This window comes from Leishmania martiniquensis, chromosome 26 (genome assembly GCF_017916325.1).
Source record: "Leishmania martiniquensis isolate LSCM1 chromosome 26, whole genome shotgun sequence".
Classification (NCBI taxonomy): domain Eukaryota; phylum Euglenozoa; class Kinetoplastea; order Trypanosomatida; family Trypanosomatidae; genus Leishmania; species Leishmania martiniquensis.
Window position 1 is genome coordinate 997,122 of NC_090161.1, and position 21,337 is coordinate 1,018,458.

At 59.8% G+C, this 21,337-nt stretch overlaps 9 protein-coding genes across 9 annotated transcripts; all 9 read left to right on the forward strand.

Annotated features, from left to right (window-relative positions):
* Positions 1–62: 62 nt before the first annotated feature.
* On the forward strand, positions 63–2,531 carry LSCM1_04274 (uncharacterized protein; the record flags this gene model as incomplete). Its single annotated transcript, XM_067321786.1, has 1 exon — positions 63–2,531. One exon carries the CDS (start codon positions 63–65, stop codon positions 2,529–2,531), a length of 2,469 nt encoding a protein of 822 aa, XP_067178017.1.
* Positions 2,532–4,227: 1,696 nt separating this feature from the next.
* On the forward strand, positions 4,228–4,692 carry LSCM1_04275 (uncharacterized protein; the record flags this gene model as incomplete). The annotated part of the gene is made up of 1 exon (XM_067321787.1): positions 4,228–4,692. One exon carries the CDS (start codon positions 4,228–4,230, stop codon positions 4,690–4,692), a length of 465 nt encoding a protein of 154 aa, XP_067178018.1.
* Positions 4,693–5,465: 773 nt separating this feature from the next.
* LSCM1_04276 (uncharacterized protein) lies at positions 5,466–7,892 on the forward strand (the record flags this gene model as incomplete). The annotated part of the gene is made up of 1 exon (XM_067321788.1): positions 5,466–7,892. One exon carries the CDS (start codon positions 5,466–5,468, stop codon positions 7,890–7,892), a length of 2,427 nt encoding a protein of 808 aa, XP_067178019.1.
* Positions 7,893–8,834: 942 nt separating this feature from the next.
* On the forward strand, positions 8,835–10,199 carry LSCM1_04277 (uncharacterized protein; the record flags this gene model as incomplete). The annotated part of the gene is made up of 1 exon (XM_067321789.1): positions 8,835–10,199. The coding sequence occupies one exon, from the start codon at positions 8,835–8,837 to the stop codon at positions 10,197–10,199; it is 1,365 nt and encodes a 454-aa protein (XP_067178020.1).
* A 1,098-nt stretch (positions 10,200–11,297) lies between these two features.
* Positions 11,298–12,131, forward strand: LSCM1_04278 (uncharacterized protein; the record flags this gene model as incomplete). Its single annotated transcript, XM_067321790.1, has 1 exon — positions 11,298–12,131. The coding sequence occupies one exon, from the start codon at positions 11,298–11,300 to the stop codon at positions 12,129–12,131; it is 834 nt and encodes a 277-aa protein (XP_067178021.1).
* Positions 12,132–12,926: 795 nt separating this feature from the next.
* LSCM1_04279 (uncharacterized protein) lies at positions 12,927–13,169 on the forward strand (the record flags this gene model as incomplete). The annotated part of the gene is made up of 1 exon (XM_067321791.1): positions 12,927–13,169. One exon carries the CDS (start codon positions 12,927–12,929, stop codon positions 13,167–13,169), a length of 243 nt encoding a protein of 80 aa, XP_067178022.1.
* A 1,519-nt stretch (positions 13,170–14,688) lies between these two features.
* LSCM1_04280 (uncharacterized protein) lies at positions 14,689–15,855 on the forward strand (the record flags this gene model as incomplete). The annotated part of the gene is made up of 1 exon (XM_067321792.1): positions 14,689–15,855. The coding sequence occupies one exon, from the start codon at positions 14,689–14,691 to the stop codon at positions 15,853–15,855; it is 1,167 nt and encodes a 388-aa protein (XP_067178023.1).
* A 1,897-nt stretch (positions 15,856–17,752) lies between these two features.
* Positions 17,753–17,971, forward strand: LSCM1_04281 (uncharacterized protein; the record flags this gene model as incomplete). Its single annotated transcript, XM_067321793.1, has 1 exon — positions 17,753–17,971. One exon carries the CDS (start codon positions 17,753–17,755, stop codon positions 17,969–17,971), a length of 219 nt encoding a protein of 72 aa, XP_067178024.1.
* Positions 17,972–18,944: 973 nt separating this feature from the next.
* LSCM1_04282 (uncharacterized protein) lies at positions 18,945–20,693 on the forward strand (the record flags this gene model as incomplete). Its single annotated transcript, XM_067321794.1, has 1 exon — positions 18,945–20,693. One exon carries the CDS (start codon positions 18,945–18,947, stop codon positions 20,691–20,693), a length of 1,749 nt encoding a protein of 582 aa, XP_067178025.1.
* Between the last annotated feature and the right edge of the window lie 644 nt (positions 20,694–21,337).

Sequence of the window (21,337 nt, forward strand, 5' to 3'; positions counted from 1 at the left end):
GCCGTACGAACGGATCGACCGGCGCCATCCGCTTTCCGTGCAGCACCACAAACTTGGCAGAGATGGCACCGTACAGCCAATGCCTGACGACGGCGCTCTTCCTGAGCACGCTGAACCTCACTTCTCTCACCATCCAAGACTTTAACGTGAGCCTCCTGGGGATCAACGCCTTTAATCTCACCTGTACCGATGTTCAGCTCAGCGGCCTCGGTGCCAGCTGGATGCCTACCACCTCGTACGCGGGCGTTACCGAGGGCGGCACTATCCGCTGCCGCACGAACTTGACGGCGTTCGACTATTCGGGCGTGGTGTGGGCGGATTTGCAGGTGAACCACAGCGAGGTGTTACTCCGCCGTACGGTGGTGGACCCTGAGTCGACTGTCAGCTGCATCACGAACGCCTCCGTCGTCGAAAAGTGTGAGGTGAAGGCCTCGGCCGTGAGTCTCTACGCCGATCCCCCAAGCCATCTCATCGACCTTATCCTGACTCAGGCGAAAACGTACCTGCATGACCATTTGGGGGACTACGTATGCAAGGTCTTGGTGCCGCAGGTGCAGTCCAGCATCTTAAATAGAACATACCCATATACCGCCGAGCGGAAAGATGTAGGCCGAGCGGTTATTCCTGTAAGCGAGTCACCGCTGCTGCGTGCGATGATATCCTTCCTCAACACGGTGTCGATTGGCCATACCCGGTTCTCCGTAAATGCCTCCCATCAGCGCATCGGCTTTGTGATGTCTCACTTTGGTGACACGCATTTCGGTTACACTGGCGATGTGATGGCCACGCCATCGGGCGAGCCGCTGTCCCTCTGGGCTGAGGGGCTGGTGGATGCATACGTCACGGGTGCGTTGCCTAACCCACTCCCTCTGTACGACTTCCCGGGAGTGATCACTGGGCTTCTCGCGGAGCTGAACACGTCGAGAACGATTTTCATTCAGTTCGACATGGATCTGAGCGTTGAGGCATCGGCGGAGAATTGGGTCACCCTCTACCGCTTTCCTGGCATTACTCTTGAAAACTTGCGGATTCAGCCGATGAACGACGGACTCGGCACCTTCTTGTCGCAGGATATCGCCCCTCCGCTTGAGAAGCTCATCAATGCGATACTAGCTAAGGCCCTCGCTTCCTTTGCGGAATCTGTGGGTAATGCCAGCGTCATCCATGACCCCGTCAACGACACAGTCACCTTTTCTTTTGGGGAAAGCACCGCCGTGCGAGAAAAACCACTGACACTCGTGCTCATCGCTGTCGGTGTCCTCGGAGGCATTGCTGGCGCGCTGCTTGTCGTTCGCAACGTAAAGCTGCACCGGGTTCAGCCTGTGCTGAGCAGCACCACAAACAAACCGGTGTCGACTTTCCGCATCGTCGCAGAGGACGTCTTCCTCCTGAGCGGCGTTCTTACGTGCCTGCTGCTGATCACCGCGAGCAACACGATGTCAGCAGCCACCGTCGTTTTCAGCGGGGAGCTGAGCATCTACTCCTTCTCCCTGTCGAATACCATTACAGGCCTGTGGAGGGCGGGACTCTATCCACTGTGCGTGTGCGTGCTCGTCTTCAGTGGCATTTACCCTTATGTAAAGCTGCTCAGCATTGCCGCCTTTACTGTATGGGCGCACCGTCCGTGCAGTTGCATTTTACAGCTGCTCGACTGTCTTGGTAAGCTCTCCCTTATCGACATTTTTGCGCTCATGGTGATGGTGTCGGGCCTGGAGATCAAAAATTGTGCGGTGGTGCACATTCATCGGGCGTTTTATCTCTTCATGTATGGTACGCTGCTGTCCATTGCCATAGGCAACTACGCTACGCACTTGTGGCGGGCAGAGACCACGCTGCGGTGTGACAACAGCTCTGACAAGATCACGAATACCAACTCCACCGTGTTCTGCACGGATCCAGATCCTACGGCAGCCGCACCAGCCAGTTCGCCTACGCCACCACTACCTTTGGCCGGGAACAACTTGCCCAACGGCGATGATCCCGCGCAGCGTGAGTTGGAAGAGCAACAGAGTTCGTGGCGGGGCCGACTTCTTCGCTGCATCTTTTGTATACCCTTGATTTTGACAGTCGCTTGCAGCATCCCCGCCTGGGTGCTACCCTCATTCGAGTACATCATCGGCGGCTACGCTCGGCTGTTGACGCCGACGACCAAATCGATGTCACTTTGGCAGCTGAGCTCATTAGGTGGCCGAAGTGACGCGTTCGACATTCTAGCCGTCGCCCTGTTCACCATCCTGATTGCTCCGTGCCTCTACATTGGGCTCTACCCCAGATGCGACTTCCTCGCCTCGTGGTGCGCGGCAGACGTCTTAGTGATCGCCTGCGTGATTGGCCTCATGCAGGTGCATCGCTTCGTCGACTTTGTACTCGGTGACGGCATGGAAATCGTCTACACCGCGAACGCCACCCTCAAGTGGCCCATTCCCGTTCTGGCGGTAGCCGCCTTGCTCGTCTGGGTGTACATTGCCCGTGGACTGCTTCAAGGCGTGGTGACGCGCAAGTGGTGGGGGCGATTTTGCCCCGCAACATAAACCAGGCCTCACGGACGCGGCGTGGCCGCGTGCATGGAGAAAACGGGGGACCTCGACAGACACCTTCCCCCTCCCATAAGTGTTTTTCCTGAGAGTGAAGTGCTTTCTTTCTCGTGAGCTTGAGCTTCCGAGGCGCCGCATGCGTTTTCTCCTTCCTCAGGGATAATGCGGCATCTCTACGGAAGCTGTTTCGCTCTCTCGCGCACACCCGCGCACACACGAAGGGAGCCCACGTGTGTCCTTTCGTCCGTGTGTGTACATGCGTGCAGCAGTGTATGTGCTGCCTCCCTCCTCCCCGGACGAACTCCGGTGATGGTGATGAGCGTCGGTGTTCTCTATTTTTCCCCCTTTTTTGACCACACACGACGTCTCAGTCTCATCGAGGGAAGATTTGCCTTTTAACGCGTGCTGCTGCGCGAGGACAGGTGAGGAAGCGCAGCAGCCCACCTCCCTTCCCCTCCCCTCTAATCATCCCTCTTGCCCATATCGCGCCACTTCTGGTGGTGGGAGGGCTGGGTGCCCACCATGACTCACGGCCTTCAGATAGGTGGAGCGCCACTATGGCCCACACTGAGGCCGAGTATGGTGTAGCGAAAAGAGAGTTCACTTCACTAAAGTAGGCGAAAAAACTTGTGCCATCCAAGTGATTGGCAAAGGGCCTTCGTGGCTTGAAGGCATCCCACCCGCACCGGGCGCGGCTTACTGGCAAGCAGCTGGAGCCACTCTCAGGGCGGCATCAGTTGGCAGCCGGTATAATGGATGTAGCTGTGAGGTAGCCTGCCATGGATGAAGTGGTGGGCGGTGCTTGAGGCAGGGGGCATGCCCACAAAGCTGAGTTGGCGCATTACTGCTACGTGCGTCTCTACCGTTACTTCGAACCATCAGGCACTTGTGGCTCGTGTGCCGAGGCCGTGAGGTGTGGGCGGGGTATAGTTGCCCTAATTTGATCTTTGTACTGCAGACAGCAAATTCAGTGAGAACGAAATAATGTGGCAGCACAACTATCAGTTGCCGCCCATGCATAGGCCGTCGCACTTCCCCGCCTTCTTCCATATCTCAGCATGAGCCTCCCTAGGTGTCTTGTAGCCCGGTGGAGGGAGGACGACACGAAGAGTTCAGCGGATGAGCATCTGGGCTTTATGGCTTTGTGTACGGAGGATTCAGCGGAGTGCTTCACGCTGTGTAGGTGACGCTCTCATGAGCGCGGACAAGGCGAGCGTTTGGAGAGAGGCAGAGAAGTATTCGGTACGGCGCCTATGCGCATTTCCGTCTTGGCTGCCCACTCATCCACCCTCCCCCCTCCCCTCCCAACGCACCCCTCTTCACCTTCACGGTGGAGGGGGTGGGTGGGTTGGTGAGCGATAGAGATCGCGCTTCGGTGCCGCGTCGTCAGGGAAACTTGCGCCTGGCGTAAGACGTTGCTGCGCTCGCCGTTCCTGTCGCCCTCCCCCGCGATTCTTCTCAGGCGCTAAGGCGACTTGGCGGAAACGTCCGCACCACAGAAAGAGCTCCGATCTCCCCTTCCGCCCCGCCCTTCCTCAGACGTATACATGTGTGCGTATATATATATACATGTGCTTGTGCGTGTGTGCCTCCCGCACGCGCTTTTGTTGCGGCGAAGACGCCTCATCACCACGAGTCAACGAGAAGGAACAGCAGCTGACCGCTGTGGGCCGGCAGCTGCTGTCATCGGTCGATGAACTCCACCGCGCGCGCGTGGTTGAATATTCGGCGCGCCGAGCGGCATAGGCTACACGACGACACTGCGGCTCAGGTGGCGCGCCTTCAAGCTCTCGCTAGAGGCACGTCGCTGTTTGATGTAGGGAATCGTCGCCCATCATTTTCTGCACAGTGTCGGCTGGCGACGAGGAATTCCACAACCGGCGTGTTGGGCAAAAACGAGGCGGCAGCGCAGGTGACCAGAGCAGTGTCTGAGTTGTCTGACGAAGAGCTCCGAAAACGCGAACAGGTGTCCCGAGAGGAAACGGGTGCTCGTATCACAATCCTCTCTTCCATGCTTCACTATGCCCTGCAACTGCAAGGCGCCGGCGAAGCCGATGGCAGCGCGTGCAAGGCAGCAGGCAGAGGCAGCTCCGCCTCTGGCATGGCCCCGCGACTGTACACGCCGACGCCGTTCTCCAAGAGGGGCTTTCGCCGATGATGTGGGTGGCTTGTTTTTTCCACGTGACGGATGCACCGTCTTTACTTCCAATGCATACAAGCATGCTCGACTTACCCCAACCCTGGGCACCGGTCGTCGTCACCCGTCTGGCCACCCCGATACCCCCGCCTCCTAAAGGCGTCAAGCGCGCCACGCAGTGCACGCGAACGCAAAGGAAAGCGGTGCCCATCATTCACGGGGGACGGGGCTCGATCACCCCATTGGTGCACCGCTGTCAGGAGGCGTCTGCCTTTCCTTTTTCCACGCGAGGCGAAAAAGGGAAGGATTGCTCACGCTTGCCGCGCTGCCACGCCAGTCAGGTGTACGGCATTGCCGGCGAACCTCTCGCGCTTAGCCGGATGCTCCCTCACGCTCGCGTCACATACATGGAATCATCGAGTGCTTCCCATCCCATCCCCTCTATCCTCTCGCCATTGAACCACACTAGTCCTGAGTCGCGCTCACCGCGCGGTACACAGCCTCTTTTGCACTCGCCTTACGCCCTTTTCGACACCGACTGCTGTTGACATCTCTGTTCTCATTGGCCGTGCACTAGTTCACAGCGCATGAGCCTGCGCGCTGCACGTAAGCCGTCGCTGTCTGCGCATACACACACACACACAACGCCCATCTTTTCCCCGTCAGACGCTTTCAAAGGCGAGCGCGCGCCTCTTCATCGCTCCTCAGTGCCCGCTTGCGGAAACGAGAGGAGCGGAGCACTACACACGCGCGTAGCTGTGTCCGCGCCGGACCACACACGTTCCCTGCCCCAAATGAGCGACTCCGACGATGATGTGATGATCATCGACTCATCGTTGCCGTCCACTTCAGCCTCGTCTGGAGCTTCTGACCCCTGCGGCATCCACAGGGAGCCACCCGAGAGCAATGACGACTTCGGCGATGTGGCAGGGCATGATGCGCCCAGGGCAGCTGCTTCTCCGACCTCCTCCGCCGGTATCGCTAACTTCCCTGCGCTGCCACAGGCGGCCACCGCGGTTGAGGAGTTGTGCCGCCACATGGAGGGGAGGCTTAAGGGCCTTCCCCCGCTGCGTGTTCAGGCGAACACGCAAACACAGGAATGCGGAGGCGCCGATACCGCTGCCTCGCTGTATCATTGCCTTCGCAAAATGGAGGCGGCAGTCGGGCTTCACGCACCTTCGCTGGCAAGTGCGGCTCCGCCTACCGCACAGAGCATTGTGAGACAGTTCGTCGACTCCTGGCGTGGCGCGGCCGGCAGGTGGAAGCGTCCACGGCCGGATGACAGTATGAGGGAGGGAGCGGAGAAGGAGGGTATGAAACACATCAAGCGAGAGTCTGACAGCGAGGCGGATATCTGGCAGTGCTTTCGTGGCGCCTCGTCTACCCACCCGCGCGATACTCCCGCGTGGGCGGTCGACCTTGAAGCCGCTTTGGAGCGCTGTCTGGGTCTTATCGAGTCGCCCAACTACGCCATTGCTGTCCGGAAGCAAGAAGAAAAAAGCGCTCTCCGTGCGGCTCTCGCCAGGGTTTCTGCAGCGGAGGCTTTGCGGGCGCCGCTACAGGCGCGGCCGGCTCCTCGCGCTGCTGCCCCACCGTCATCAGTGCCGGCTGCTCCCTCACACGCAGCTCTCCTGCAAGAGGCGGAGCTGATTTGCGCTCGCGAACGCACAGACACCCTCTTACCAATGTACAGTGAGCTGCACGCGCTCCGCCGCATGCGGGCGGAGCGCGAACAGCAGGCAGCACATACGGTAGAGGAGCAGCTGGAGTGGGAGCAGCGGCGTCTGGCAGACATGCTGGCTGAGTGCGACGCGCAGCTGGAGATGCTGGACAGCAACTTCTTGGACGCCTGCAAGTCTCCACTGGCTCCGATAGAGACCCTGCAGCAGCGCATGGATTCGCTGACCGCATTCCGACGGCAGCTCGAGGCTCATGCCGCGGCGGTGTTGCCATTGGCTTCGAAGGACGTAGCCACTCTGCCGAAGCGTGCATGGCCCACCACAGAGTCGGCTCGTCGCCCGCCACGGCCGATGGGTCTCGCTGGCGATGCGCTGTCGCAGTGCATGGGGGAGGAGCGTCGTGCGTGGGAGGTGAGGGTGGCGGCTCTGCAGGCGCAGATAGAGGAGCAAAAAAAATGCAACGCCCAGCTGCACGCTTCTTACGTGCATGCCAACGCGCAGTTGCATGCGTCGCTCGACAGAGACAACTACGTGAGCAGGGAGGTCTTGAATGCTGCAAAGGCACAGCACCGGGCGGACATGGAGGTGCTTGTGGGACAGCTTGGGTGGAATCTTGTCAACAGCACCACTGACGTGCTCAGTTTGCGGCACCCCGGCACAGGAGCGACGCTGCACATCAACCACACGTACTCGACAATAAACGGGGAGGCGTGCGAGAGTGTCGCGAAGACGCTGGCAGCTTACATTCTGACGCATGCTGCTCCTCCTGTCAACACGGAGGCTCCTGTGGCAGCGGCTTCAGTCGCCGCTGGTGAGGGTTGCACCGGCAGCAGTACGTTACCTCCGTCACCTCCTCTTCAGGTTGCCCATCAGGATAGTGGGGCCGCGTCGTTTGCCAGAGCGGTGCCTCCTGAGGCGAGCCGAGCAGCGGGAGAGACCTTGTCTCCAGTGGCCGGGGATGCTGTCGCGCAAGCCGCACCCGCCTCGCAAAGCGCTTCGGCACCCGATGAGTCAGCTTCTGCGCCGTCCTCCCGGCGATCATCTCTGCCGGCGAAGGTAGACACGAACGTAGCTGGGGTGCCGCCGATACATTCAGAGCCTGCTTCTCGCAGCGAGGAGCTGGAAGAGGTGGTGCAGCAGTCGCCGCTATCTGCGGAGGCTGCAGCAGAGCCCGCAAGAGAGGACGAGGGCGGGGAGGACAATGTGAAGGAGGCATGTGGTGTTGCTACCGCCTCCTCTGACGACACCCTCGACGGAGGCGGCCGCGGAGATGATGCCGAGGCTTGCGGGAAGGAGGGCGGCAGTACGCTTGCCGAGGAGGAGGACGGTGATGGGGGCAGGGCGGATGCGGCGGAGGATCTCGCGGGCTACAGTAACGTGGCAACAGAGGAGGACAGTGGCGACGCCTCCACCTCGAACACACCCAGCGCCCCTTCCTCGGCTTGCTCGAAGGGCAACGATGCGCTACAGACACCAGTGCAAGCTGCCTCGTACGAGTCGTTCTTCTCACCCAGCCAATTGTGGCAAAGTGAAGATGAGTAAGCCTCGCCTATGACAACGACGGAGTGCGGGTCTTATGCGGGCTGGGTTGCTGCGGGGCAGCGCCCTGGCAACTACAGCGACAACGCCGAAAGGGGCTTCGCGAGACGGGCGTGATAAGTGTGTTCTCAGTCTTCGCTTTCCTCGTGCCATCTTCAATTTGAACGACAGCTGATTTGTGGCGTGGGGCGAATAGGGGAAAGAGGATTCCGTTACCGAAAGCGCCGCCGGCGTGGCATCTCTCATCGGCTCCACGCGCACGGATCCGCCTCTGACCTTCACTGACACGGTACGGCGGGGCAGGGGACGCTGAAGCTTGGGCAGCTCGATCGACCTTTATAATAGCTTCCTCCTTTGCGCACAGCGTCTCGCGCACAGTATACACCCTTGTGCCAGCTTCATGTGCTTGTGCGTGCGGTTGCAGCTAGAATGCGACCATCACGCACTGAGCTGCGGCTTGAGGTACGCCGCTCTTCTATCAGAAGCTTGCATTTATCCTGTTCTAACGCACTCTGGACATGTGTGTCTAGATGTTTGTGTGGCGGGCAACCGACTGTGAGCTGCCCTTCCCTCTTTCCACTTGCTCTCTCTCTCTGTTTCTCTGGGTGCACCGCTCTTCCCTTGATCCCCACCCACAGATGGACATACACACACACACACACGCACGCACATCCACAGCCGCTTCCGACGGTTGCTCCATCAAGACAGCGAAATCCCAACGCCGCTATCTTTCCATTCGAATTGTTGGGCTGGTCTAGCGTTAAGGGGTGACATGCACGAATAGTTTGCCATCTACACGGATCATCTTCGCGTGTGGCTCTCCCTTACCATCAGAGTCATCCTACTTATTATTCGCGGGTACTTGACAAAACGGCCTTGCGAACCTAATCGCCCGAGCTCGCAGCGCGTGAAACAGTCGCCTGCTTGCGCGTGAATGGGGGAACCATGCGCGTTGTCATCGTTGGCGCCGGACTTTCGGGCCTCTCACTCGCCACTTTCCTGCGGCGGCTTAATGTTGACTGCGTCGTTGTTGAGCAGGCGCCTTTTCTCCACGCCAACTACGTCGCCCCTTATACCCTCTTCGCCAACGCACTGAGCTGCTTCAAGGCGTTTGGTGTGGAGCACATCTTCACAAGCAGTGGAATGCAGCCGGAGGGGTGCTTTGGCATTCAGGGCGAGAGAGGCAATTGGCTGCTAAAGATTTCCAACAAGAATGTTCGCCTGCCGGCTCTGGGCGCCGAAGATGTCGTTCCCCTCAGCACTGCACCCCCGGCCAACAGTGAGTCGATCGTGTCGCAGCGGCTATCCGAACGCAGGAAGGAAGAGATGGGATACGTGCCGCTGCGTTGTACCATACCCGCGCCCTATCTGCGCGAAGCTCTGCGTCGCCATATACCAGAGCTGAAATTATCTGCTAAAGTTGTTGATCTGCTTCCGCACAACGGTGCCAAAGGCGGGGTCCATGTGGTACTGCAGGATGGGAGCACGGAGTGGGGCGATGTCGTGGTTGGTGCGGATGGTATGCACAGCACCATTCGGCACCTCTTGTACCCCAGCGAGCATGTCGGCACGAGCAGCAGCTCACTGGGGATGGTTCAAATCGATGGGCTGACGCACTGCCATCCATGCCCACCGCATCTCGTGCAGCCCGTTGAGTGCTGGGGCACTGGCCGCATACTGCAGGCGGTGCCGCTTCACCGCTTCGGGGAAGACACTCTCGCCTTTTCCGCAACGCTGCACTCGTTGCCGCAGGAGCTCGTGAGCCTTCGCCAAGAAATGGATCCGATGGAGGTGCTGCACGTGCTTCAGCGCCTGCTTGGCCGCGAGTACGCCAGCTTCGGGGACCAGGTGGCCACTCTGCTGTCTCAAGCGAGCTTGGCGGTGCCGACGGAGGTCCTGGAGGTGCCTGTCATGCCCAGATGGTACAACCGGCGCGCGGTGCTGATAGGCGAGGCCGCTCATGGGTCGCTGCCTTCGTTTCTCAACCAAGACGCCTCGCTGTGCGTGGAGGATGCCGCTCTCTTGGCGGTTGCCTTGCTGGATGTTCCACTGCAACGCGACAGCGGCTTTGAGTACGCGTTTCGCCAGTACGAGACGGTTCGGCGCGATCGCATAGAGCGGTACATTCGCCAATCTCGCCGCGCTCGCAAGCTGACGGCGATGAGGAACGCGACGCTGCGCAATACACTCCTGCGACTCTCCGCGCCCTTCACTGTGACTCTGGCGCAGCGTTGGCTTTCAAAGTGGACCTACAGCTCCCAGCAGCTGGAAGTCGACCCAAAGACCAAGATGGAGACTGCGTTTCGCTGAGAAGGCAGCGGCTGCGGGCGGAAGGCACCGCGCATCTCTCTGGCATGGCTACTGCAGCATACTGTTGCTGGGCAGGTGCGCGCGTTGGTATGTTGGCACGACCCGCGACATTTCCCGAATGACCTGCCCGCTCCATCTTCTTCGGCGTACACGACAACCGTGGTGCCCGTGCGTTGCCGTGCCTGCCTTTGAGAACGTGTCTGTCGTGAGGAGAAATGCCCTACGCGTTAGAGGTGCTCCGCACGCGCACACGCACAGACAGAGCCAAAGAAAAGTGAGGTGGGGGCGTATATGAAAAAGTGCGGAAGACGCGTTGAAGAGACATTTAGATGGGACGCCACGGAGTAGAGGGACGACCGTGGCCACGGGTGAGGGGAGGTGAGGTGACCTGCTGCATCAGAAGCGGCAATGCCGATGCCGCTTTTCACATCAAGGGCGCAAAGCTCCAAATTGCATCGACACACTCCTCGGGAGAAAGCCTTTGAGGCGGTGAATGCGGTGCCAGCAAAACATCGCAGCACCGTCGCCGGCGAATCTGGCCACCACTGCTGCGCTCTGGCGGTTTGCGAGAGACGCCGCATGACGAGACTGCCTTTTAGTATCTCCTGCCGCTCTTTTACCCTCAGCACCCTCGAGCGTGCGCGTGCCCTTCAACTCTACCTGCGCGTTGTACCTTTTGTCACTGCTTCGCCGTCTCTCTTTAGAGAGTCACGCCCGCCCAGCTTCGATCACTCGATCGTGCGTCTGCGTCGGCACCAGCTCCGCTCGTGCCTGACAGTCCCTGGCACGTACTTCCTCTGCCCCGCATTTCTTGCGAGGGAGTGGTATACTCAGAGACGAGACGTCGTCTCTTCGGCATTGCCCACTGGAAGCTGTACAACCACCCCCGTTTACACACACACACACACAGAGACACTCAAAGAGGTAACGGGCTCAGACGCTCCTCCCTCACCCTTCTTCGCCCATACAACACCTGCAGGTCTGTCACGCTCATCTATTCCTGCGCACATATTCATATCGCTCCTCAGAGTCATTGCCCCTCTCCATCACCTCCTCCCTGTCTGGCTCACTCGCTCTCGTTCCGATTCTTTCATGACTATGGCCTCGAATCTCGAGGCGGAGATCACCTTTCTCCTCAGCGTCGCGGCGTACCTGGGACATTCGTCGGAGCACATGGATGATGACGAGGATGACACCCGCGCCGCGCCGTCCGTGCAGTCTCTCACAACGAGTGAGCGCGAGGTGTTGGCAGAGTTACTGCTCCTCGAGAAAAAGGAGAGCGATTACGCTGTCGCGACCCGTCCCGATGCCGCGGACGCGGCCGAAGTGGAAACCCTGCTCGCTGAGAGCCCTTTGTCGGCGATGTACAGAGGGGAGGGCGCCAGTACCTACACACGCTTCATCCTGAGCTTCTATAGCAGCACTCTTTACGCGCAGGTGCCGACGAGGGTGAACACACACGCTATACGTCTGTTTCAGCGCTTTCTGTGTGGCTGCCGCGGCGATGCCCTTCAGCGGCTTCATCACGGCTGTGGCGCGGGTTCCATGGATGTGGTCCTACGCGAGTGCCTTCACCTCTCCACCAATGTCTCGTCCACTCTGCAAATTGCAGCACCGTCGAAGGTGACAGGTCTTGTGATGGCAGAGCTCAACTATGATGTCCAGGAGGTGTCACCGTTAGACTACCTCGACGTACTCTTGCCGCACATATCTTATCTCTCTCAAATGTGTCAGCAGGCGTCCCTGTTGCTCCTGGCGCACGAGGAGATGGTGCGTCAGCCATCGTCTATTGTCGCGTTGTTCACCATTGTTTTCACCATCCGTAACATGGGCACCGAGAATGACGCGGTCGCGCTTCTGCTGTCTCGCTGGCCAGAGTGCCGACAGGCCGCGTTTCACCGCATGAACGCTTTCTTGAAGTGCTTCACGTAATTGGCCACCGCTGCGTTGCCTTTCCCGGTGGCGGGCGCGCCGCCATTCGCGCTAGGGAGTGGGAACGCTGCGCCGCAGAAGACGTGAAGACAGCGGCGGGGCCGCGAAGGCTAGGTTGAGCTCGCGCGTGTATGTCGCTGTACTCATGGCGCTCTCGAGCGCTACCCGTCAAGGATCGCGCAGCGACGGCGAGGATAGTCGCGCAAACGCGAGAGAAAAGAAGAAGACATCTCTGAGAGAAGTAACAGACGTGCCCCAACATATTTGGCACGTATCGCGCCTCACGGCGCTGTCGCGTCGTCTCTCTGGCAGGTTCTGCACACCGCCGACCGCCGAGCTGCAGTGCCGACGGACTGGGTTGCAGAGAGACTGCCACACGCTTGGCCCTGGTCCATCGCTGACGTGCGGCTCTCTTACAGCATCCGTCTCACTCTTCGTTCATGGAGTACTCTTTTCCCCCTCTTTTCTTGCGTACTGCCGGCGTGGCTTTGATGCTCACCTGAGCTTCACCACCCTCCGTGGCCACTACTCGTGCTCCTCACCCATTCACATGGGCTCCTTAAAGTACGCACACCAGCAACCTCGCACGCACGCCGGACTCTTCAGGTTTTCGAACTTCCTCTCCTCCTCACCTCTCCACTTGTGTGCATCTGTCGTTGGCTGTTTCTCATTTAGTGCTGGCTGCCGTGCACCGCCCTCCTCCGAAAAGAGACAGCACACGCGCGTTGCTCTCAGCTACTCATATTATCTGAGCTTTATTTCCGCACTCTCTGCTCTGCAGCTGTCGATCACGGAATGGAGGAGTTCCACTACGAAGAAGTACAGCTGTCGGAGATGACGCTGGAGGACGGAATGCTACGCTTCCCATGCCCCTGCGGTGACTTGTTCGAGCTCCTCCTCGAAGACTTCATCGCTGGCAGCGACGTGGCTCAGTGTCCTACATGCTCTCTCACGATCAAGATACTCTTCACAAAGGAAGAGAAGAACACCTTCCTCGCGCGAAACAGCGGCTGTGCTGTCTGCGCCGTCGCGGCCTAATGGCGGTGCACTCGTGAAGAGCGCTTGTCTTTGCTTTCAGCCATTTTTGCTTCCTCTTTTTTTTCAGGCGCGGCGCTTTAGTCTCGCCTCTCCTCTCTCACTACTCAGGGGTCACTGTTCTGCGTTCCTCCGAGCTCATCCGGCGCGAATTCTCCGCTGTCCAGCATGCCCATGCTTTGTGCCGCCGCGCGCAATCGCTTCTTTTGTGGTAGTGGTGGCCTGAGGATCCCTTTTCGCTTAATCCTCTCTGCTAATACGCGCTTGGCGTGTCTTCCTCCTCCACCATCTTCTTCGTCCTCAGAGAGCTTTTATTTTGCTGCTGTGTGCGGATGCGCTTCTTCATCGGACCTCTGATTCGTACGCACCACTGAAGCTCGCCCAAACTGGATCACAAGTATGCGTGTATGTCTGAATGTTTGTGCGTGCTTGGCGCAGAAGAAGGGAGGTAGAGGAGGTGAAGCGGATTGCATGTGGGCGTGCATCGAACAGACTGTCGCATTCGTTGCTTGCGCTTGGCGCATAGTGTAAGGTCGCCACCTTCTCTTCCCCTTCTTGAATCCAACGAATAATGACTGTGCGCCGTGCGCCCCGTTGTCTATACCTTGCTTCTCCCCCCTCCACCGTGCGCCATCCCATCGAAGAATTGCCCGCAGCGCGTGCTCATCCTCTCGCGCCGTTTTGCTGGCGTGTCGCGTTTTTTTCGTTTGGCTGCGCCCGTCGCTCCCACATGAAGGGCACAGAGGTTTGCGCCAACGTCGGCCGCGGCCGTTTCTCCTCCGCTGTCGGCTGATGGAGAAGGTGTGCTGAGAGACGACGGGGCGTTGGCTTCTAAGCATAAAAAGTGAATAAAGGCCTACGGGAAAGGCTTGTCACCTCTCTCGGAGGATAGGAGCATGGCTCCGCTCCTCTGTGAGCCTCCCACACCTCCCCCGAATGTGCCTGTGACGCCGTCTGCAGTGGTGCGACATGGTTGGGTCACACTAGTGTCATTGAAAGGTGCGACGACAGTAACTGATGGAACCCAGCAACGCCGGTGCGTATACGTGGAGGGGAAACGGCTGCCTTCTCGCATCCTGCCCGTGCACGTGTCCTTCGTCTCGTTGAATCTACGCGACTAAGGTGCCCTGGTGATGCGGAAACGCCCGCGTTTCCACGATGCATACCGTGCCTTGCATTTCTATGATGCACACTTTCTAGTAGCAGTCTTTCCACGCCCTCCTCGTCGGGTCCCTTTCGCTTAACGGACAGATGGCGAGTGGGGCCGGACGAGAGGCGGAAGGTGGCCGAAGCATGGGCGGCATGCGCAACTCACCCCCTCCAATTGTCGAACGCGCCCCCTCTTCCTCTGCTGCTTACGCGTTTCCCCTCCCCTCGTGCGAGCAGTAGCGCACCCGCATACAGAAGGTCACCGCTTCTCCATAAAGACACACACACACACACATTAGCCTGCACATACAACACCGCCAAGCACCAAACGGTCAGGAGCCGTGTAGTCAGCGATTCCCCCGCTCCCTCCCAAATGTTACGCCGCGCTGTTGCGCATGCCGTTGCACCGCTGGTTCTCTGCCGGCATCTCACTATCAGCGCCGACGTACGCGAAGGCATCACCAGGCCGCTAAGCTCTCTGAAGGAAGAGTGCAAAGGCCAACACCTTGACTTGGCCGACATGGCGGAGGCGATGAAGGGTGCCGCACACAGGCTTCAGGATGCCATCAAGAAGGGCGCGGTGGACGATAAAGAATTCAGAGGGAAAGTGGTGACCCTTTCCGCTTCGCTGAAGGCATACAACACTCGACTCACCAACTTGCAGAGCGAGGCGCGCTCCATTCAAGCCGAAGTGGATGCCGTCATGAGACTGCTGTGGGGCACGGAAACGCCAGAAGGCGCCAACTTCGCATCGCCTCCAGTGGGAAAGATGCCAAACAATACGGAGGACTTTGAGGTAGAGCCGCCACTGATCGCGCGTGCACTAGGGGAGGAGGTGCCCTCTGCGCCACCGGAGCCAGCACCGCCAAAACGGAAGGTCGAGTGTGTCGAGGGAGAGCGCGTCGAGGTGACAACGACGACGATGGGAGCTTCGCCGTCCTCAGATGCGAAGAAGGAGGAGGAGATCGAGGTGGAGACGATCGAGATCGACGTCGAGCCGGGAGCACAGGAAGACGCGGTCGAGACGATGAAGGTGACCGATATTACAAAGGAGCTGTATGAGCGTGGCATCAACTTTTCTGACTGCATGGACGCGCGCACGCTACGGCAGCGCTATCGCGATGTTCTCAGCGGCAAGATTCCAAGCACTGCCAACCAGTCACCCTCATCTGTGTCGAAGGGCTTTACAGAGCCACTCACCCCCAATACCAGCCAGCCACGCATGCCTCAGCACGCGCCTGCTCTGCAACACCACTACCAGTACCAGTACCACCAACAGCAGCAGCAGTCGAGCACCAGCGGCACCGCCAGCGGGATTACTCCTGATCCCTACCCCAACGCACATCGAAAGATGGTCGATCCGATGAAGTTTGTGCATCAGATCAAGCAGGAGTTGGCGATGGAGAAGGGCATTGACGCGAGCTCCGTCGACCTGTGGAGCGGCAAAATCAAACTCGACGACAACAAGCGCCTTTATGACTATCCCTCCATCCAAAGCTACCCGATCGAGGTGCGGCAGAAGGGGGATGTGCCAGTATAGACGAAGCAACCACACAACCGAAGCCCACAGCGGCGTGCACGTCTCTCACCTCTGTCTTTTGGTGATCACGAGCTGGGACGCCTCGACACGGCCGACAGGCTTGCAAGGCCGGCGATGGCAGAGGTGCCGAGGCTGGCTGAATGGCTTGCCGACGTGATCGCTGGTGCGCGACGCCGCGGTCTGCACCCCCGTCAGCGCGCGATACGGGGTGCAACAGGCTGAGCCGTGAGGGCTCCCTGCCACTGCCTGTACGCGGGATGGGACTCTCCGACGCGGTGATGTGCTCGGTGTGCTGCGCGGGGACGGGCGGGGTGCCCTGGCCCGGATACACGCCTTGCGCCACTTTCTGGCGGTGCACGCAGTGGTCTCACTACGCACATCCGACCGGCGCTGTATGCACGAGCGCCGCCGGGTGTCAGCCGCTGGGCCTGTGTGCCGCCCTGAGGGGCGTGCGGCGATGCGGGAGGGCGACGCGCCCTTGCAGCCACGTGCGGTCGACAGCCGCCCTGCGGCGTCCTGCCGCCACACGGCGTGATGGGGTGCGGCGGGTGGGAGCGACGGGGGACGACGCACGAGACGGGCGGAGGGAGCGGGGCCCGCGGGTGCGCTGACCTGAGCGTGGGCGCCCTCCTGCTGAAGGGCACCCGGCATGCGCCTCGACACCGCCGCGTAGCGACCGGACAGCAGGGGCGGCCGCTTGCGCACCGGAGGCGGCCGCAGCCCGCAGCCCGCAGCCCGCAGCCCGCTTGTGCGAAGGCATGCCGCGCGCCCGTGCCCGTGTGCTGCCGAGCGCGCGGCGGGCATGTGAAGCGGATACGAGGGAAGGGCGGGTGGGTCGGGGGTGGGGGCAGGATGGGCCTGCGAGGCACGTGCACCGATTCCGCGGCAGGAGGGTCTGTCGTGGAGGCCCCTTATTCAGCCGTAGGGCTGCTGCTGCAGGTGTGCAGCGGCTGTCTGTGCATTCACATATCCGCTGACGTGCTCGCGGTGCGGGGGACGTGGGTACGGTGGGAAAGAGAGGCATCTGTGTTGAGGATGGCTCTCTAATGTTGTGTTCTCTATTTCTGGGTGCGCTTCACGCCCTTATGTTTGCAGCCGAAGGACGAGGTTTTGGGGTTGTCGTGCCGGTGGGTATGCTTAGCGAGCTTTTTGCATCGTGTAGCGAGGCGGAAGGCGTTAGCCGCGGGTGGTGTGCAGGGAGACATGAGGGCGGGTGCGCGAGAGGCCGGGACTCGTCGAGGCTGTATTCTTTTTACCACTGCCAAAGGGTATTGGACGCTTTTTATCGACTGCGCTGAATGTTGGGGGGAGGGGCCAGCGGGACGGATTGTGGGAAATGTGCATTGGCCTTTGGAACTCCACATGCGCTCATTTTTGTCCGGGGGACGTCTCGAGCCGTCGAGAAAAAGGACATGTAACGAAGTGAGGGCACTAAAAGAGTGGCCAAGTACGGCCCTGGGTGAGTCCTGATGGCGCCGCTGGGCGGTGGGCACTCTTTATGTGCGGGTGCCGAACCGGGGAGAGAGCGGAACTTTGAGTTGCAGAGCATTTTCAGAGCGCCTTTTCGCTCCCGCTCGATAGCGGCGGGTGGTCGACATCTACTCTACCTGAAGTGCATACTGCGGGCCGAAGGGGAAACGGTGGTGGGATCACTGCGCCCATGAGAGGGCGCTGCGCCAAGAATTGTAGGCGACAGAAGGCCCCAATATACTTTGCAATCACCGCACGGACTCTCCTGCGTCTCTTCGGACCTCTCCGCTGTGCCAGAGCTGCGCTTCTTTCTTCCCACCGTCCGAGAACGTCGCGCTTGCTAGACGTGGTACATCGGCTCAGCATATTTCATCGGAGCCTCACACAAGAAGGTTCCAGCCGCTAAGTTACGTATTTGCTCACAGTGATGTCGGCGCACAACGGTTCGTCGTCAAACATATTCGACCACAGTACCCTGCCGAGCTCACAGGGTGTGGCAGGGCCTTACGAATTCACTAGCACCGCTGGTAGGCATGTTGTAGGCAATCTTCGGGGATTCCGGTTCGTGGAAGAGAGCCGCACCGTGACACAGGCAAAGCGAGAGACGCGCTCTGCTGCTGCCAGTCGTCGCCGTCGCGACATTTGAAAAGTTGCCTGTGCCCCTGGTCGGAGAGGGGAGGTTCTGACGATATGGACCGCAGGAGGAGCTTCCGCAGCACGCTCAAAGATGGCGCTCGCACCGCCCTGGTGGTCTCTCTGGCGTCTGTCACGACTGCGGGGAGGGCTCGTCAGACGAATTTCACATTCCATCATCGGGCGTGGCCTCTTCTCTTGGCGGCTTTTTCCCCACGCGTATGTTTCTCCTTCGATCGCCACTGTGTGCCGCGGTGCTCACTCGCCGCTGACCCAGCTGCTAGGCCACCCGCCTCCCCGCGAACGCAGAAGGCGTGATCGTTTCATAGAGTACACGTAGTCTTCGTCCTCACTTCTGACGACGCTGGCGGCGATGGGGCAACTATGCTGCTCTCCTGTCGACGCGAGCGCTGCGGCGGTGCATAGCGTCGCCACTCACGTCCTCCCTCACCTCTCTTTTTTCCCTCTGTTTCCCCCCTACGATTTTTAAATGAATCTGCGCATCCTGTGCTTTTGCTGCCGACTGCACTGCTACGCGGATGGCTCTCATCGAGCCACGGTCTGAGAGACAGATGCACCATCGACCGTCTCGATACAAAGACACCCCTCCCCTCCCCCCCCACACACGACACCGGCGCACTGCGCAGGAGATCACGAACTGCGCACTTAGGCGTGCTGCACTCGTTGGCTTGTCGCTTGTTTCACTTCGTCGGGCCCTTCGCGTGCGTCTGCGCTAGACATGCGGGTATCCCGCTGCACGTTTGTCGTCGCTGCTTCTATTGCTTCCATTTGGCCTGTCCTCCAATCCTACGCTGTGCAGACGCAACCACCCGTCCACACGCATTCGAGCCTGAAACGGGGACGGCGTCCCTGCCGTGAGTTCGCACGTAGCGCTGCACGTGCGGAAGGGTACAGTGCCTCATAGAAAGCACTTGTCTGTACTTTTCTTCTTCCGAAAGCGCTACGGCGGGCATCTTTCTGAGAAGATGGCGGAGGCGGCGTCTACCGCCGACTCGGAAGCGAAGGTACTTCAGCGACTCGCCGAGCGGTACTACGAAGTGTACAGGCGAGAGCGCGGAGGTGAGGGTTCGCCTACTGTGGAGGCTTCGCTGATGCGTATGATGACTGTCATGGGAGAGCTCTCTGGCTTGGCGTTGACGTCTTCGTCCAGCATTTCGTCCTTTGAAAAAGATGAGATATCGGTGCTGATCGGGAAGCTTAGTATCTCCGTGGCCATGATAGCTGAGGCCTTCCACTTGAACGTGGCGCAGTCCATCTTGCGGTATCTAGAAGAGGAGCTCCATACGGCATCGCCTTCGCAGCGTAGTAAAACCAGCCGCGGCCATGGTACAAAGGCGGCCGCGAGCGACTCTGCGTCGGTGGAGGCTTCGCCGCCGGACGCGCTGGCGTCTGTAGCTCACGCCGGCGCCCCACCGCCGCCAACACAGGTGATGGAGCGCGAGCAGTTGGAGGTGGTTCGCCTGATACCGAGCGAAGCCTTTTTTAGGCAGGTCGACCAGCTGGCAGCGCTGCCGCGAGAGTCGTTTGAGAAGGCTGGCCTAACATGGGTGGTGCCGCTGCCCAACGGCTCGGTAGAAGAGCTCGTCCCGAACGGGCGCTGGACGAAGGTGCGGTACGAGGACTTTCCCCACTACCAGGCGTACATTGCCCGTTACCGCGAAGCGCGAGCCGGCCAACCGCAGCCATCGCCTCCGTCTTCCCACGCCACTGGTTCGGCAGACCGGCAGAAGTCCAAGGACGCGACTGCTGCATACCCGCCTAACCAGGCCGCTGCCGCCCCTGCCCCGGCCCCCGACATGCCTCTAATTCTGGCGCAGGCGCCAGGATATGACCCTGATCGCGAGTCTACCCTTTACTCGCCGGGGCATTTCGCGGCCGACCTCTTCAGCCCTATGGCTCGCGCGTCAGACGTCCACACAATGAGTGTGGTGCCACCTGCTGCGATGGTGACAGAGATGGGCGGTGGCGCAGGTGGCGTTGAACGGCGCAGCCGCCCTGCTCTGCAGAATATTGGCCGGCCCTACGATGTCAGTTCCTTCTATGACAAGGTTGACCTGCTTCGCCGCGGGGCAGTGCCAAGCGCAGCCATTGCGCAGCTCGGACTCACCTTCAGTGTTCCAGAGGGTCAACGTGTTGTCGAGCTCGTCAACGACGGCATGCAGGTCGATGTAACGGCGGCCAACGTGGGCGAGTTCCTGCGTCTACTGGACAACTATCCAACAGCGCAGGCCCCGTCAGGCCGGGTGCACCGCACAACCAGTGTACGGAAGATTGACGTTGGCCGCATTATCCCCGATGTCCCTGCCACATTCAGCCCGTCGCACTTCTTGCACGGCCTTTTCTCCCCGTATCAGGAGCCGACCTCATCGATCTATGTTGATTACGACAAGACGGAGCGGATGCTACCACGCTACCTCAAGGAGCAGCACGCTAGCCCCTTAGATACACGTAGCCTATACGTGAGCGCTGCACGCTCGTCTGACTACACCACATTAGAGCGCATTGTGCAGGAGGTGAAGGTGAATCCGTCTGCCTTGACCAAGTACGGCGTTACCTTCAGTGTTCCGAGCTCACTCGAGCCGTACTCTACCCCAGAGGAGCGCCGCAGTGGTCTCCACGCACTCTTTCCTTCATCTGCGTTGCAGCCGGTGCAGCCGGCAGATCGACTTTGTTTTCTTTCTCTCGCCCGTCAGTACTATCCGAATGTTCTGTGAGGAAATGGGACGAGGGAGAGGTGGGGGCGGCGCTTTTTGAATGGGCATCGCCCCCCCTCCCCCTATCTCTTTCTCTGTAGAGCTACGTGTATTGCGTGCCGTGACACGGCTGAAAAGCAGCGGTGGCGCGGGAGGTAGTGGTGGAGAGGACAGAAGTGTTTCCTGCCAATAGGCGAGAGCGACTGGTGTGAAGGGAACGGAGGAGGAGAAGGGCGGCGTGGGTGCACCGAGTGGTAAGACACGCGTGTGAGACGCACGCTTGCTGCGTATCACTTCTTCTCACCGTTACACCGCAGACATCCCCGAGAGTCGTGCGACGTTGTCGACATGTCTGGCCTGCTCCTCTTTCCGTCCTCGCCTGTTTTTTTTTCTTGTGCTCGCCATCATTTTCACACGCGCGCCACTCACGCTCTCTCAGGAGTGCTCTCTCGTCGCCTTTTCATTTTTGCCCGCGCGTCGCGACGTGTGCGGCCCCAATCGCCGTGGTGCTTCTCTTTTTATTCTTTCCCCACTGAGTATGGAGCCTCGGATCACAGGGAGGAGTTCGCCGCTGCGCGCGCTCTGTGGCAGAGAAGCGACACGCTGCAAAGCGTCACCCTGAGGGGTGCGCCACCTCACCTCTGCTTTCGCATGTCTGCGTCCTC